The sequence below is a fragment of the Lonchura striata genome, chromosome 9 (assembly GCF_050655825.1).
Source record: "Lonchura striata isolate lonStrDom1 chromosome 9, ASM5065582v1, whole genome shotgun sequence".
NCBI lineage: Eukaryota > Metazoa > Chordata > Aves > Passeriformes > Estrildidae > Lonchura > Lonchura striata.
In genome coordinates, this window is record NC_140711.1 from 7,790,367 (window position 1) to 7,808,472 (window position 18,106).

Sequence of the window (18,106 nt, forward strand, 5' to 3'; positions counted from 1 at the left end):
CTGTACCTCGACATCCTGAACACTGGATAAAGAAGTTGATTAAATCCAGAAGTGCTATGTCCCTGTCTTGCTTATATGATTCAATCCAGTCGTCCACCACAGACTGTCAAGAAAAAAAGAATACTTATCAGAGACTCTTAAAAATAATTTTATTAAAGGCAAATGACTTATTCTTTTCAGAATATAATTTTATATTTGAGCATTTATTTTTCACAATTATACATGTGTACAAATTCATGTATCTATGCACCTTCTCTCAAGGTGGAGACAGAACAAATATTGTTAGAGAGCAGAACTATATGCACCATTTTCAGGTATTGTATTGTATAAACACAAGTTCAAATTGAAATTACTGTAATTCCCCAAAACTACTTACAGATTTTTTCAGTTTTACAATTGTGTTGAAAAAACCCAAATATTGCTACTCTATTCAGAATGACCAACATATATTCCCAGAAAACTGATAAGCAGCAATACTTTGGGATAAATACTGATTTTATATTGCATAGTGAATATCCCAGTTAGTCACTCAGGAACACTGCAAACAATTCAGGAAAACAAAATATAATGAGGAATACACAGTAAATAAAATAATACACAGAAGTTGGACTTAGGGAGTTTGTAAGCTACGTGGATCACAGGACAGGACACTCAATCTGTTTTTAACTGCCCTCAGAACTACAGTAAGCCAGGAGATATTTTCATCATCTCTGATATTCCAAGCTCCTCAGCTACATAAACACTGTATATAAACACAACATACTCCGTGTATTGAATGTAATCAAATATTATACTTTACTTATTTTATGAGGGAAAGAAAACTTTTCCACACATGCAACAGCATTCATTAGGAAAAGCTTCATCACGGTATCAGATCACACCTTGCAAATAGATTCGCTTATTCTGGATAGTTCAGGCCTAAAATGAATTTCTATAAAATTAAATTTAAAAAACCACACTCACATACAAACACCCCACCATGCTCACGCAACTGGCTTCTACCATGCTGAAAAGCAATCAATAGGAAAGCCAAAAAAGTCCAAACAATTTGATCTCTTAGAAAAATCTGCCTTTTTCTTAATTAGCAGCTGTAAGGAGGGATCTTGAAAAAAATCCCTCTGCAGTTTCCAGTTTATCCAAGTAAAAACTTCCAAATCTACCTTTGGCATGTGTGTGAGGAAAAGGATGCAGCAAACCACTTGTATGTACCAGAGACACACAGAACTCTGAACTGAACCAAAGCACTCCATCTTTAACACACATCACTACACTCACCCTTGAGCCAGGAGCAGACTAGCAGTACTATCATGTTATCCAACAACCACCATCAATCTCTAAACACCCAATTTGCCAGGAAACTCAGTCTTCACAGGTTCTGCCTCCCAAAACACATACACCCCCCCCCCCACTAGGAAAAGCAATCTTAAAAAGGGGTCCATCTGCTACTTAGAAGAAATTAGAAAACAAGGTTTGGCCTCTAAGCTTCACACAAGTTGAAGAAGCAGCAGCACAAAACCAGTTGCCTAGAATGTTATCTCACTGTTATTTCATCATGAATTCAGACTTGTTCCTGGAAATATCAATCATTTCAATCAATCAGCAAAATTCCCCAGGGCACAGAAACCAAATGTAGCTGAATGTAAAAAGTTTTTACTACACCAAATATTGACAGAGCTTAATGACCAGGCTGTTGGTGTATTACCAACTTATAAGATTTGTTTGAATAGCTCTATTACTGTAGATATCAGAACATGCAATTGCCAGAGCTTATTTTTTACACTAAAGAAAATAGCAGCTGTGCAGGGCCAGACAACAGGTTTGCCTGTCCAACAGGGCTTATTATATATGTAGGAAAAGCATAAGAAAAGGGCAAGAACACACTGATATTTTTGAGTTACTGTCCCAGACCCTTAAGACCCCAGTAAATTTCTTATCTCATAGATACGTATGTCTAAACCAGCTTTATATCTACATTGTCTTGCAGCACTGTGCAAAAATAAAAGAATAATTGCAAAATAAAAGAATAACTGTTCTAAACTTGCCAATTGTTAGACCCACTTGATGTGACCCAATTCTTATGAAACAAGGAAAAAACTCCAAGCCCCTGTTTGCATTTTCCATAAGCCCATCTGGTCACCTCTTTCCAGGCAAAATATTCCTATCTGTGCCATGTGGCTTGCCCAGAAATAATTCATTATCTTTATCTTGCCCACTCTTGTCACACATCTCCTGACAGTTTCTGAAGTCTACTATATTCTTCTTTGAGCCTGGGAAATCTCAGCTGCTTTCCCTATGTGTTAATAACTAGTTTCCCAGCATCTGTTCATTACCCACAGCTGAGTTGCACAGAAAACACTCCGTGGAAGTAAGGCTGGCCCAATAAATTCCCTCCCATGTTCAGTCTTACTCCTGTTTGTTGCTACAAACAGGAGTAAGACTGAACGTGGGAGGGAATTTATTGGGCCATACCACTGCAGCTTCTCATGCACTGTGCTATAAATACTGCCAATGAACCCATCTGGACTTAAAAAAATGGGGAGCCAAGGGAAGAAATATGAAGGGATACCTTTAAATTTTGCTTTTGTTTCTTTTATACAATTATTTAGATGAATTTTGCAGCACTATCTCAAAACTGCAGCATCAGTGCAGCTCCTGTCACTTCTATTTTTTGTCTGTCGTACAAAAAGAATTGTGTGGGACATGCTGTGTCCTTGGGCACTGCAGGCCCACTCTCTCCTACCAGTGTGACACTTGCACTTTCAACCCAGAACCATCATGCAATTTACAGAAAAATAAAGACCAGTGGCTCATCTCCAGACTTGGGGAACAGACTTGAGGCAGTGCAGCCTTCTGTGGCAGCAGTAGGTAAGAAAAGCAGAAAAATCAGAGCAAAGGTTCTCAGAGGGAGAGCAGGCAAAGAGTGTCTTGACCTCCCAGAGAATTGACAAAGCTGAAAGCAGAATCTGAATTTGTGGGTAGGGTTCATTTGATCTAAGCTGGCATGCACAAGCTCCTTGGTGCCTGGGCACTCCCCACTATGTGTGACACACTCACACACAGTCAGTGTAACTCCCTGCTCTGCACAGGTACCTGTGGAGAGCTGGACAATGTCATAGAGCTGCACAATGCTGTGTTTACCCCAAGAGTCCCAATGACTGAGGGTCTGCAAGAAACAAGTCACATACGAGCACCTGACCTGCCAGCATCAGCACAGAGCCCACACACAAACTGCATTCACTAAGCCCTAAAAATCAGTGCCCCAAAATAACACCCACAGACCCACACACTCAGCCCCTGTGCACATTTGGCATGCTGGCTGCCTAATTTAGTTAGAGATTACAGTTTAAGGCAACAGGAGATGATGAAGCCAGACTACATATGCTACAACAGTTGGAACTTACTCAAACTGTTGACTTTTGATGTAACAGAAAAGAGCTATAAAGACTGAAAACACTAGATGAATAAATAAAAATGGCACACATCAGACCCAAAAGATAGACCAAGTATCAACTAAACCAAGACAAAACAGCAGTAATGCAAATACCAGGAAAAAAGACTGAATACAAGCAAAAAAGGAATCAAACCACAGGCAGCAGTGTAGCAAATGGTCCAACATGCAAGCCTTGCCAGAAATTGAATTATTTTGCATAAATATGCATAGAGAGAAGGACTCCTATTAAAAACAAGGATTTCTAACCAACAGGCCTCAGGTTACAGCAAACCCTCTTTGTATACACAATCCAAAAGCAAACTCAGGGAAATAGCCCACATTTGACCCCCTTGCCCAGAGACCTCCTGTTCTTGCCCCTCCTGTCACCTGTCCCAAGCACAGATCATTAACACCTTAAAGGCATGTGAGGTGACAGGAAGGAAGGACCACGTGGCACTTTTGGGAAGGAGGTAGTTACAAGCGGGTTCCATCTCCCAGAATTCATCTCCACAAGTCTCCCAGCCTACTTCTACAAAACACCTAGAAAAGGAGGCAGCAATAGATTGCATGAGCTGCTACAGTGGTACCCATCTGATTCCAGATGTTTTTACCATCAGATACAGTGGGGAGCATGGATTTACCATATGGAAATGTGCACTTACATGCTGTGCATGAAATACATGATCAATTCAGCAGTCTGGGGAGGCACAGGATATACAGGACATGTGCTGCAGCCTACCTAAGGGCAGCACATCCATGCCTTTGGGATTCACCAACTTCAGGCACACACACAAGGAAAAGGCTCCCTTGGCAACAAGCTCAATTTCACAGATAAAACCTCCAAATGACTCCAGTAACACCAATAACCTTCCTCCACTCCCTGATGTAAGGACACATTTAGACACATATGCACAAACATATACATGCACACAGATACATACACATACCACATCTCTGGGTCAGTCAACAAGTCCATATAGGTACATCACAAAAATAAGACTCAAACTTTTTTTTTTTTTAATTATGAAATGGCTTATATTCTTATGAGAACTGAGTAAAAAAATCAAGGTTTCCTGCAAATGGCAGATGATGTATGGCAAAAATATAGAGTCAGTACAAAGATTTTCCAAAGACTGCAACATTTTTCAAGAGAATTGCACAGAAATAAACTCTCTGATGAGTCTGTTTTAAGAACCACCATGGAGCATAATTTGAAGAATATGGCAGGTAAGCAACCCTAAAGAAATAAGAAGCCTAAATGAAGTCAAGCAAGTAGCAGAATAGATCCACAGCCTGAATAAACAACTTCAAATTTATCAACTTGCAGAAATATTGACCTTCACATCTCAAAGTCTACTAAAAGATAAACCAAAGTATTTTATGGTGCTGAAGAGGAACAGCAGCTTGAGGTTGCCAGTAGAAGCAAGTCAGATGCAATGAATGAAAAAATGAAGCTAGTGATCTTATTACCTCCTCTAGGCTTTGCAGCTATGGATCCATTTCATATTCCTCCAGTGCAACAGAATTTAGGAGCATTAAGTGCTGGAGGAAGCAGAGGGACTGACTGCAGAGGACACCTTGCCAGCTCATGTAAATTAGCACAGTCCCACCAAATATTAATGAAAGTTGATTTCAAAAAAAGCTATTTCACAACGTCAATTAAGTAACAATATGGCAACAGTGCTACAAACAAAAGGGAAAACAAATGACACCATATACAAAGTTCACATTAAAATGGAATAGCTCAGTCAACTGTAAACCAAGGCAAATTGAGTATAAAGAACTTTAATTTGCCATTACATACAACTGATCATGGACATGCTCCATTTACAGTGAATATGAAAGAAAAAGTTTACTCTGGAATAGGTGTGCAATGTGTTTACATCAAGGTAGAAAAAAATCCAAAACTCAAAGCTTACACTAACAACTTCAGCGAAAAACCCAAAGTCATTCAAAAGAAACTTTAAACTGATTAAAAAAGGAATGCACTGTGACATTAAATATTTCAATAACCTGTATAAAGAGCAACTCAAATAGAAAAGCAGGAATTACAATTTAACAGATAGTGAGAAGAACTTAGTACTCTAAAAATAAGGACCCAGGGGTAAAAAAAAAAAAAAAACAACAACATGTAGTGAGAAACTTAAAACACTTTGCATAAAAATTTTTAAGGGAATCTGTTCAGGTTGGGTTGTTTAAAAAAAAAAGAATAAAAGCCTTTTAAGGATATATTTTGTGAAAACTGAAGCAATTGCACAGACAGCTACTGGGGAGAAGGTAGTTCCTAATGTGTGAAAGTATGTGCAATTTAGATTGGGCAGTACACTCCAGGATGAGTGCCTGGCTGCATTCCAAACTGCAGGCAGAAAGTCTAATATACACTCAGTGAAAACCTAATATAAGGATAATAAAAATGAACTGCAGCTTGAGGACATGCACTTTATTCTTTTTCTCTAAGGATCATAATTTTAAATTATGAAAGAGTTCATACTTCGCTAACACCTATCATGCACTTCCTGATAAGCCAGAATGATTTTCTTTTAAAAACCCAAAAAATCTCACTTTAGATAACAGTAAGCAAAAATGAGAAAATTTTTTTTCTGCAGCATCTTCCTACGTAACTTTTTAATTTCTGAAGCACAGAGAGGAAAGGAATATACAGTCCTAGAAGTATTTCTTCCCAATAAAACTAAGGGATTTATACTCTCAATACAGAATTCTCTATTTGGCATTTTTGTGTAAATACATATTTCTATGCAGTAGACTGGGTATTAAATATCATTACACAGGGAAATCAATGTAGCATGTTACATTGAATGATTTGGGAGAAAAAACACTACCAAAAGAAGAAAAAATATCATCTTAGGAGAAATCTTAGAATGGTAAAGGTTAACTGGCATTACACTGAGTGCATAAAAAGTATTGGGAAAATTCTGCTTTCAAATAGACTAAAAACCACAGGAACTCCTGAGGCTGGGCGCTCTTGCCCAGCAGATCCACACTACTCAGAGCAGCAGATCCTCACCTGAGTGCTCAGAAAAGGTGGGTGCACTGCACAAAGCTCTTACCAAGAAGATTTTCTAAGGTGGTACAGAAGTTTTGCAGGTGCTCATCTCTCACAGTAGACATGCTACCATTTCCAAGGGGCTGTGTCTGTTTAAGCTGAGCCAATCACGGGCATGAATGATGCCACAAAGCATCAAAACTACTCATAAACATTGAGCATCAGAACGAAAATATACTTGGAGGAGTGCTAAAACAAAATTGAGTTATTCCAGTAAAAGACCCATCAATTTATTAAAACACCTGATTTGCATTCCTTTGCTCACACAGTTTGTAAAGGGTTCACAGATCACCCCAGACACTTCAAAAAACATCAACATTCTAGACATTAAAAGACTTCTCTGCCTTCAAGTATAATGAGTATTTTCAGGTACAAATGCTTTCACACACTGCACTACTGGCACTTATGTTCACATTAAGAGCAAAATCATCTCACATCTTATTAAATCACAAAGGAAAAGAAGCCTTGTGTGATGACTGCGGAAAATTTAATTTGGTATTAAGGGATACTCCTCTAATTAATTAATGCTTCACTTGGTGACTAAATTGTTCCCAATGTTACAACTATAAAACCATGTACCTAGTTTTGATTTTTTTTCTTTTAATTCAGTACCACAGAATCAAAAGCAAAGCAAGATTAGGCTACAGAAGAAATCTGTCGAGCAAAATGAAGATAAGTAGTTTAAATGTCAATAATAAATGCAGTAATTTTGCCCAGTAAACTTTAGAGACTGCATATTCAAAATCCTAAGGAGTTTCTGAGACAATCTGGGGAAACCCTGAGTTATTATCCATCCTTCAGCTGGAGGATCCAGCAGTTAAAATACAATAACGGCCAATTAAATTAAAACATGCATTTAAAACAAAAAGCATGTGTTAAATGCTTAATGTATGTCTGTATATTTTAATCTTCAAAGACCTTCACTTTCAGAAATAGCTGAGGGAGACACAGAGATATCTGGCAAAAAACACTTCTAGAGGGAGAAAAAACTATGAGAAGAGAGATCCATTAAGGCCACTGAGAACAGACACCACAGTGGCCCTGAAGTGCCAACACTCAGAGGTAGGGAGAACTCCCAAAATTTGTTTTTGCTGTCTGATTCCTTTTTTTAGCTGCCACTGTCAGCAACAGGCTGTTGGATTTTTGGTACAATCCAGTTACAGCTGCTCTGATGTTCTTAATGTCAAGGATCTTTGTAAAAACAGATGTAAATCCTCCTGCACAAGGTGAATACAGTTCTACAGTCACTCTAACCAGGAATAAGTCTGACCTACTGTCAGAGAGGGACTTCCCAAGGCAGGATAAGCAGTGCTGCAAATACAGCTTTACTTGCACAGTGAGGGAACCTCAAAGGACACAAATCCCCATGTGCCAAGATGGGCAGGTAAGAACAGTGAGGAACCCCGTTCATCCCTGATTTCTGGAAAGACAAGGAAGAACTAGTGGCACCATGAAAAATGCCATTTCAACACTAGATACTTGGAGACTTATCTTAAAATACTTGCTGGCATATAATGGAGCCATATTTATTCTGAATTATGTCTAATCAACACCAAGATTACCTTTTACTAGCTGAGCATAAGCAGAGGCAGCAATTTTAAAAAGTTTTTTCCCTCAAAATCAGCCTCTACTCTGTAGTGAACTGCCAGCAGTTAAAGGTGACTGGTAATGCATGGAATATTGCAGAATTATCAAGGCACAGATCTGTTCATGTTTTGGTACTGAACAACTCCTGCAGTTACTGATGATGCATTCTCTCTGATGTTCCAGGGAAATAAAACCCCTTTGCAGACAAGAAAGCAGAATACTTCTATGTTTGGTTTGACCACCAGCAGCACAAACTTCATTACAGATAACTGATCATAATTCATAAGAAATTTGCAGTCTGAGTCCTAAACAAAATCTGACCTCATCTCTTTAGCTCCCTGTCATCTTAACAGCAGGGTCAGAGACCAGTGCAGAGATGTCTGAAGATTTTAGCTACCAGTCAGTCTCTGCCTGGGTGGCTCAGCTGGAAGAGCAGAGGCTCACCCAAGCCTTCATTCCCACCAGTGGGCAGCTGAGCCCATGAAAAGTGCTAATAGAGACCATTCTACCTATGGAAGTTCAGAGTAGGGAAATGTAGATGACATAGCCATCACTATAAAATGATATAACTAAAAAATAAATATATGGAAGAGATAAATGACAAAATGCAGAAGAGCATCATGTTTAACTATGAAAACAAAAATCACTGAAGAAGTTCTATGAACAGTCTTAATGGAGCAACAATTGAAAATGTACCTGCAGAAAGCATGAGAAGGTCATGTCACACTTCATACACAGAGAGGTGCTTACAGAACAATTTCTGAAGCACTAACTGTACAAAAGGTTACAGAGCAAATGAAAACCATCTGATACCACCTTAATGTTGGCAACAAATAGATTTACAGAGTTCAAGCAAGACACAAGCTGCACCTCATGACAGAGGCAAAGATTTTATGGTAAGAGCAGTCCTGGACTTATGTATACTTGAAATACAAAAAATTAAACTGATTTTATTTCCCTGGAAGAAGCAACCAGCAATAAGCCTGAAGTAATAAATTAATCCTGCTGTGAGAACCAAAAGAGAGAAGCTTAGAAGTGAAAATTGAATTAAGCAAAAGACTTTTATGAATAGGCATCACAAAGCCAGAAAATTCTAAGAACTAAAAAAAATTCTAAAAGCAAACAGCAGGAGCAGATAGATCAGAAACGAAAGCACATGATTTCCATGTAATCTCAGAATATATTAATTGAATTTTCCCAAGTTTTCATTGCTGGAAACAAACTTAGGAGCACTAGAAAAAAAGTATGTTCATATTACAGGGAAAGAACTAAATATTGAGAAATAATATGTTCAACCAAATAAAAATATACAGAGCTTGTTTGAAAACTGCAATACCAACAAAAGTGCTAAAACTGAACAAAAAAACCTGCATCAAAATATGAAAAACAGGAATGCCAAGCACTCCTAATTGTTGCACCAAAATCTCTAAACTATTACAGAAAATACAAGTATAAAGATACTATTAAGTTTGCTTTACAGAACCTTGATTTCACATGAGATGATTATCCAGAAGTGCAAATTAAAAAATATTAAATAACATTTTAATTGCATTCTCTTTCCTACTACAGGGTTTCTTTCATTTTTTAGGATATTTTTACCAACAGTAAATTTTTCAAAGGTGCCCAAGTAATGCATGCTCCTCAAATTAGGGCTCAAGTTGTTTTTGCCTGTTTGCACCCAAGGCCTTCAAATAATCATGCCTATTCCTTTCCTATTTGTATATAATCTCTCCCCTGCATAGATAGTGCTGTGTACTTTTTCTCCTACCTGCAGGTTGGGCATGTGTGCGTCTATGCAAATGTGATTTGTGGATACAGGTATGTATACGTGAATATACAGACACACATCCATATACATATACTAATGAATATACATGCAATACATGCAATATCCACATGCATACACAAATTCTCCACTTCTCAAAATAATTCCTTTGTATCTGAATTCCAAAGGTTTCTTAATACAAATATGCAGACAATTTTTTTTTGTATTTAATCTGCAGGAGACTTGTGTCAGCATCTCTTTTGAAATAGATAAAATGTATCAAAGTGAATTCCACATACACACAGAGTCATCAAATATCAAAGCAATTGCTCATTCCTTTCCATTTAGCTTCTGCAAACATCAATAACTCTAAATCAACTATACTACATAAAGTATATTGTATGTTCTGTACCACAAAAAAAACCAGAAAATAGACTCCAGATGTTTCCTCAATTCCTGCCAAAAACAAAATTTGAAAAAGTGCTGAAAACCAAACAAAGTTGGAAGCTCTGTTGTAGGGGAAAAAGGCATAAGGAATCCATAGCTTTGTTACAAGTAAATTTGTTCTGTCTTCACCTACTAGATAAGAAGGGTCAATCCTGAAAAAGTGTAAACACAGAAACTATGAAGAACAAATATTCTCATTTCCTTCTTGTGTGTTACTTCTTTAATATTAAATCTCATACTTTCCACAGGTTTGAGACAGAAAATTTTCAACAACTTCCACTCATTTGCAATATTTGATTTCTGTGAGACTTAAAAGAGACTTAGGTTTAGCTACACTAAAAGTAATATTGAGAATGGGACTTAGGACCTAATTTTCCTAATCTGTACTTTTCTCATGTTAGTCAGCATCAAAACAAACTAACTGATACTGCTTAAGTCCTGTGTTGTTGAAATGTAAAGTAAAGGAGATTTGCTTAAACAATCCTTCAGAGCACGAATGACTGTTGGCTTTGGACTGCATGGGCTGAAGAGTGTTTTGGGCCCATTGTTTCTCCTTTGCATATCAAACCAAGAGCTGCAGCACAGCAACTTACTAAAAACCACACAACACCCTCAAAAACAATCTACTGTGCAGGGTCTTGAGGTGCAACTCACCTGGCCCCACATCCTGTAAAGACCTCTGAACTGATCAAAACATAAGAGGGTAAGAAACATTTCTAGAGGCAAATAGGACAATCTAATTTATTTTACAATAAATAAAAATTTGCCTTCAGGATGTGTCAACATTTTCACTCAGACTCAGTGGAAGTCTAGGAAAATAGTTTATCCTTCACCTGCTATCCTGATGAGGACAGCAGGAATGCAAGTTCCAGTGCAAAGTACTCCAAACTGCTTCTGTGAGCAAGTATTCTTGAAAAAACAAGTGAATAAAAAAGGCTTGGATCCATAATTACTTTCATACACTTTTTGCCCATTTAAAGATTGCTACAGGATATACTTTAATGAACTGCTTAATACCAAAATACATTTTTAACTTAGGAGTAATGAACAAAATAATGGAGAATTTGAAACACATGACCCTGCCAGGTCTCTTGCTCTTCAGCAGGATACATGACAGCCCTAAATCAGAACCCACTCAGTCCTGTACTTTATCCTACACAGTGTGTTGGACCAATGCAGTCATGAGAAAATACTGCTGTTTACAAAAGGACAGCTTAGACTGGACTCCAGTCAGGATAACACTGAATTGTGAGGAGGAAGACAAGTAAACATTTTACCTGCATAGCACTCTTTCCCAGCTTAACCACCTCGAACAAGGTGACAGGGTCCCCTTCTCCATTCTGCTGCGGGTGGCCGTTGGCTCTCCCACGACTCGCTCCTCGAGCTCCAGCGTCGGAACGCCCCTTGTCCGCTGGGGACTTCCGGGGTTTCTTCGTGGCAGACTGGGCAAAGAAAACCAGCAGAGTGAAAGTTTATTATAGCTACATCTGAAATCACCCAGTGTTTCTTTATACACCCAGCTTATCTTTATAACCCATAAACACTACGTGATTACACCCTCACACACATTTATACACACAAAAATCACAGGATGAGCCAGGCTGGAAGGTATCTCCAGAGGTCTCCAGTCTGACTTCCTGCTCAAAGCAGGTCAGCTAGGGAAATAAATCAGGATTTTATCCAGTCAGGTACATATAATTTTATTTATCAGTTGTTAAGAGACTATTTAAAAGCCACTGCCATGCCTAGGTAAGTTGTGGTTACCCCAAGACAGTGGTGAAGTCCCAATGGTGGAGTACCAGTCCATGTCAATCCCTGTATGAGTCTTACACAACACAGACATTGAGAATAACTGGTGATCTTAATTAATGGTCTTTCTTAAAGCATTAAAAATACATTTGCCACATTTTCATTTTCATACAACTTTTATAAGAAACTGTGTACATAGTCAGGTTCTCAACTCAAATCAGCACATTCGTACAGCCAGATGTAGTAGATCACCATAACAGCCTCTTGCTTCAAAATTTTGAATTAAAACATTTTCCCTTTGAGTCTAAATTACTTAATGTAAATTTTCTCTATATTCTTCGAAGTTTTAATCAGGTGGTATAGACACCACCTGTCAGACTCACCTACTGAACAGTTTGCTCTGAATTTAAGTCATTTGTGAAACAGACAGAAAAAAATTCAGGAGAAATTAACATCAGATTTCTTACTTCTATTCTTTCTCCCTACTGTGAGGCAAGCAAAAGCAAAATTTGCTGCTTTCCACAGAACAGTGAAGCTATTGTGAGGAATTTTGTTAAAGAAAACAACACATAAGCAACTCAAAGATTAAATTTTGGACAATATTCTCATGGCATCATTTACTCAGGTATATTGTCAGCTGAGCTTCTATTAATGCTTTTAAGTAAAGAACACAAAGTCAACATTTTCAGTTGCATATTGCAATGCAGACACATTGAGAATTTTACTGCAGAGGAAAGGGATCTAATTTCTGGCACAGAGCTGGTAGAAGACAGCCCTGCAAAGTTCAACTTTCCCTATACTTTTAAAGGGATCACTGCTTTAAAAGGGGTGGGGCCAGAGGGCTGAAGCAACGGGCAAGGTAGAGTGCAACTGCCTCTTGCAAATATTCAATTAAGGACTTGCATAGAAATGCAAGCTGGAAAGCTTAAAATAATGGTATGATCTCTGTGAAGTTTTTTGGATAACATTTGCACTTAGGATCAAAAAATATCTCCCTCAATGGATTTTTAAATATGTGCAAAGCTGCCTGTAACATCAAGAGTATTATCAACATATGAAATGTTTAAGTTCTACTGAGCTTGAAAGAGACATGTGATCACTATTTATTAAAAAGGGAAAGAATGAGAAGTAAATTGATTCTTTTGAGAAATATAATCCATACACTTGTTCCATCTGGAAGACAGTAAGCACTTTACCTAGCTACAAGGACTGCTAAATTAAAGCTTGAATGCAAACTGATTCCCTCCTCAGAAACTAATGCAAGCCCCCTCTACGCTCAGTTTTTTCAACATGCAATTGAAATAGAGGCATTAAATGCTGCAAGAATGAAGGGAGAAGTAAGAGATGGATGTGAAATACACATATCCAAAGCGACCTTGTTAATGACAGCAATGAGAAAAGCCACCTGTTTGAGTACCTGAGCATGAGTACCATGGACACAGGCTCAAAACGTGTCATCACTGGGCATATAAATGCCCAGTTTTAATTCCCTTTGTCAGGTATCCTGGGAAAAGGGAGGTGCTTGGACCAAGGCTCCCAGTCTGAACTGGAAGGGTGACATCACCACCAAGCCCTCAGAAGAGGTACAGAAAAAACTGACATATGTACTTCTGACAAATTACTGGGTAAAATCAGGTTCCTCAGATCCAAGTAAATACCTCAAGATCCTGGCTCTGAATTAGCACCAGATATATTACCGAGTCTATTTGAACAAAAGTTCTCTCTGGTGTAGATTTTCTTTTGACAATGAGAACATCTCTCAGAGTGGAGAAAAATCATGCATCTAACAAAAGCCATTGTGTATCTAAGCTGGGGTAGTAAAATCCAGATGCAGGATCTGTATTGAATCCTGCCTCTAGAGACAAAACAAGTAGACAAGATGCTCCACTCAAGACTGAAGAAAACCCAAAATGTGAACTTTCTGAGCTAGGCAAGGATTAACAGTCTTCAGGTGGAAGGGCACTAGTGAAAGGGCATCCACCCCTCAGTACTTCCACCCAGCAGGCATCTGGCAGGAAGCCCAAGTTCAATCTCACTCCAGAGTGTGAACAGAAAAGAAAGTCATATATAGGTCCTCCAGCAACAAAGCACATGGCATTCCCTTAGTCATTAACACACAATATTACAATGCAGTTGTCAAACATTATTTGCACATAATGTCTCTGAATTTACAGCAAAAAACTTTGCAGGCCATGTTGACAGGCTTGAGCTTCATACAGGTGCCTGCCTCTGAGCACATAGTTCAGTAAGAAATCCTGCTTCAAAGAGACCAATCAGCCACTGGAATAATCTCCCCAGGGAATTTGGGTATTCCTCAACATCAGAGACTTCAGATTCAGCTAGACAGGCTGCTAAGGCATCTTTTCTAGATTGTGCTTTTGCCAAACAAGGTTGAACCAAATAATCTGTGAGGTCCCTTCCAACCTGGCATTCTATGACTCCATCCCAGGACAGAGACATCCTCCACACCACTGCAGCAAGAGAAGGAAAAGGCAGGACTGGTACATCCATAGAAACACAGATAAGACTCATTCATGATTCAGAGCATCTGTAGCATATCTCCAAAGGCAGGGTGCTCTTGGAAGCGGAGGTGCAAAAGCTACAAATCTAAAAATTATGTTTGGCTTTGAGGATGCCAGGCACAGGTAACCACACATCCCAGAAAAGAGACATATGCACTCACAGGAAAAGGTGATCCTTCTGCAAAAAACAAACAAAAAACCCTTTCTCTAATGCCATCAAGAGCTTCCACACAGAAACAGCCCTGCTCAAGGTTGAATGTGGCCCCAGTAAACCTGTCAGACTATCACTGGCAGCTGTAAAACAAGATGTTTCCTAAGATCAGAGTGAATTTATAGCAGGTCTGCTCCCATGGACCCACCAAATGCTAGTCAAGACACAGAAAAAACCAGAAGCTCAAGCCCTGACAGAAGCAAAAATTGTGATTATTGCACACCGTTTTACTGCTTTCAAACAGAAAGTTCCCCCCTCAAGTGGGTGAATTAGGACTGCCAAAGGGACGGATAAGCAGCATGACAAGGTAAGAATGTTTGAGGTTTTTTAATCACACACCACAAAAAGTGCTGCATGGAGCTGAGAGGCTGCAGCAGTTGCATTTGTGATTTCACTCCAAAACACAGAACAGCTGGGCTGATGTGCCATCAAAATGGACTGAGGTACCAAATGAAAACAGAAATTACTGATGATTTTTCAAATTGCAACAAGAAAAGCTGAGGGTTTATATACACCAGCATTAGGAAGTTCCAGAATATGCCACAACTGAAGCAACAGCCAACAATGGCCATGTTGATTGTCACATACCTTACCTGCTGCTTTAAGGCTTAAACAAATGCAAACAGGAAACAAAATACTCATCTTGACTGCAATTAAACTGATGACAGTTCAGGATTTTGTAACAAATTAGCTACACAATACTTGTCCTTTCACGTCTTTAAAATTACTGTGAAGAAAATAAAGGTGACCCACATTTGTAAAATCAATTAATACAGTGAAAATTGATTCACAGACTACACAAACAAAAAAGTGGCTTGACATTTTCCATTCACTTTCCCCAAGTTGATGTGATGCACTTCATGAAGAAATAAAGGCAGTGAAATTCCTCGAGTCAGTAACTTCTAACACACCACCTGAAAACAACGACCTGTATGTGCATTCACACTGTGAGTCATTTAGAGGAATGAATACCCCACTTCCCTGGGAAGGTGGAAGAAGCTTTTTAACCTCCACTTGAGTAAGACTGAAGAACTTGCCTCTCCAAGGCACCAGCTCCTCAAGAAGCCCTGTGTTACCAGCTTGTGTTAAGTGGAAGACTGGTAATGCCTGAGGTCTGCATGAATTAATCTAGATTATAAAAAGACTAAGACACATTTCATACCATCTTCATGATTACCTAGGGAGAAGGTTCTTGGATTCCAACAGTCCTTTGGACTGTTTTGGTCAGAGAAACAAAGTGCTCCTTGTGAAAAGTCTCATCCTACAAATAAAGACGGGTGCAGGTCCCCTAACACCCAGTGCACCCAGAGCTGCTTTAGCTGCAGTGCTTGCAGTTTAGGACAAAAAAAGCAGAGGCAGTGCTGGGAGTGGTGGTGCTATTTTTCACTCATATAAAAATCTATCAAGAGCTTTCAAAGCCATCTTAAAGAATCAAGAGAGTATGCTGTAAATGCCTGAATAATTTCAGTTCTTCTAGCTGAGGCATTTACTACCAAAAAAAGACTTATTTCCACAGAAAAATGAAGAATAGATTAGATTGCCAAAAATACTGCCATCCCATCAAAAGTTTAAAAGGAAAACTTATAATGCTACAGGTAACAGGATAGAAAAGTCTTCACAAAGATGCTATCAATGCACTGCATTTCTACTGAACTACAGACTCCCTTCAGTTGTAAGGGACAGACCTAAATCATTAGGCAGGCAAGCTGAAACAGGACATGATGTAAATCACACCCAACCACAAACCTCGACTGTATGAAAAGAAATTCTTCTAAGAGGATTCCTCCCTGTTATTAATCAGGACACGTATAACTTGGAACTAGAAGCAAAACTCAATCCCCTGCTGTATCTAACATCTATACTGCAAGATTAAATAAGGCCAAGAATCTGCTGCAAAGTTAAAATTTCCTGTATGAATGCAAAGATAAGGCATTGTGGTCTGTCTCCTCCATACAAAAAACTACAAAAGGACCTGAAAGCAAAGTTGTACAGGCTTTGCTAGCACAAAAGCATCAGAAGTGCCTTGTTTCCTCTTGCTTTAAGTGGAGAAAGATAGGCTGTGGCTCTGAGTATGGGATGAGAGAGAAACTAGCAGAGAATTCCAAATTGCCACCTCTGGAACAGACAAACTGATGTTTCTCCCTGTCCTCTGAATTAGAGATGAAATCTGTCTATTCCTACTTCAAATCTGAAACACAGCCAGGGATCTCTCTCACTGCCTCAACCTCCAGCAGCTGAAGTTTAAGCCAAGCTATTCTGAGCTCCTGGGAAGGTGAGGCCAGGTAGTTTAAAATAAAGCATGCCAACAATGCTGAACAGAGTGTTCATCCAAAAGACGACACATAAAAGGATGGGTAAATAACTGATCTGAGCCTGAGTTCACGGATGTGAATGCTATACTTCATCATAAGCCCTTGGGCTTTCAAATCCCTTGTGCAGAACAGGAGAGCACATCCATACCCATGTATTTCAATAATGCAGGAGACAGAGAGGGCATTTTGGCCAGTATTACTCAGGAACTTCAAGGAGAGGACTGTTAGAAGCCACTCCTTAAATAGAATTTGTTAAATTCTATTCCCAGAATTCATTAAATACATACCCAGACAGTATTCTGACGTACAGCACCACAAATATGTGCACCACAATATGCCACAGGCTGGACAGGCTCAGCTCTTGGCCAGTCACTCCATGGGCATCTGCTCTACAAGACCCAGTCCTCAGAAGGGCACATGGCCAACAGCCAGCCCCAGCCCCTGGAGCAGGACATGGTGCAGCCCCTGCTAAACTCACAGCAAGGGCCAGAGAGTTCAGGACAGTCAGGTTAGATTCTGAGAGCCATTCTCCATGACCAATGCACTTAATCTATTTGCAAATTGACTGTTTAGCCTACTCTGTCAAGTACTCATTAGAACAGTGAATAGAAGTGAAAGGGCTACTTGAAATGCAGTGTTTTAGAACGGAATGACTTGGATTGAAAGGAAATATTAAACATCAGCCAGTTCCATGTGGTTTAGAAAGTGAAGGTACCCCCAAAGCATTCTCACCATTCTCTATGAATGGTGAGAATACCTCACAGTTCTCTGTGAACTGAACAGGTATTTGCTACAAAAGGCAGTTTTTCAAATTACCATCATCTTCTTACAAAGACCTCAAAATTACAGAGAATGTCTTTCTTTGGAAAACAATCTGGAAAATCCTCTTATAGTAGTATATCTTTCTGATAAAAGATCAAGTCCATTCTGTGACACTCAGCAGAAACCTGTTTAAAATACATACACATATTTAATGTAATATATTCTATGCAGCTCTGTAATTGGATCACGCAGCACAA

At 38.9% G+C, this 18,106-nt stretch overlaps 1 protein-coding gene across 7 annotated transcripts in view; it reads right to left on the reverse strand.

Moving 5' to 3' along the window:
* The window catches only part of STAG1 (STAG1 cohesin complex component), a 167,072-nt gene that overhangs the window by 99,109 nt on the left and 49,857 nt on the right, over window positions 1-18,106 (reverse strand). For 5 of the 7 annotated variants that reach the window (XM_085587016.1, XM_085587017.1, XM_085587015.1 and 2 more), the window contains 2 exons: window positions 11,571-11,748; window positions 7-103 (listed from right to left, as the gene is read on the reverse strand). In XM_085587016.1, coding sequence (XP_085443142.1) covers window positions 7-103; window positions 11,571-11,748 — 275 coding nt within the window. The remainder of the gene's footprint in view (window positions 1-6; window positions 104-11,570; window positions 11,749-18,106) is intronic. The other 2 variants (XM_021537159.3, XM_021537160.3) reach the window with 1 other exon arrangement.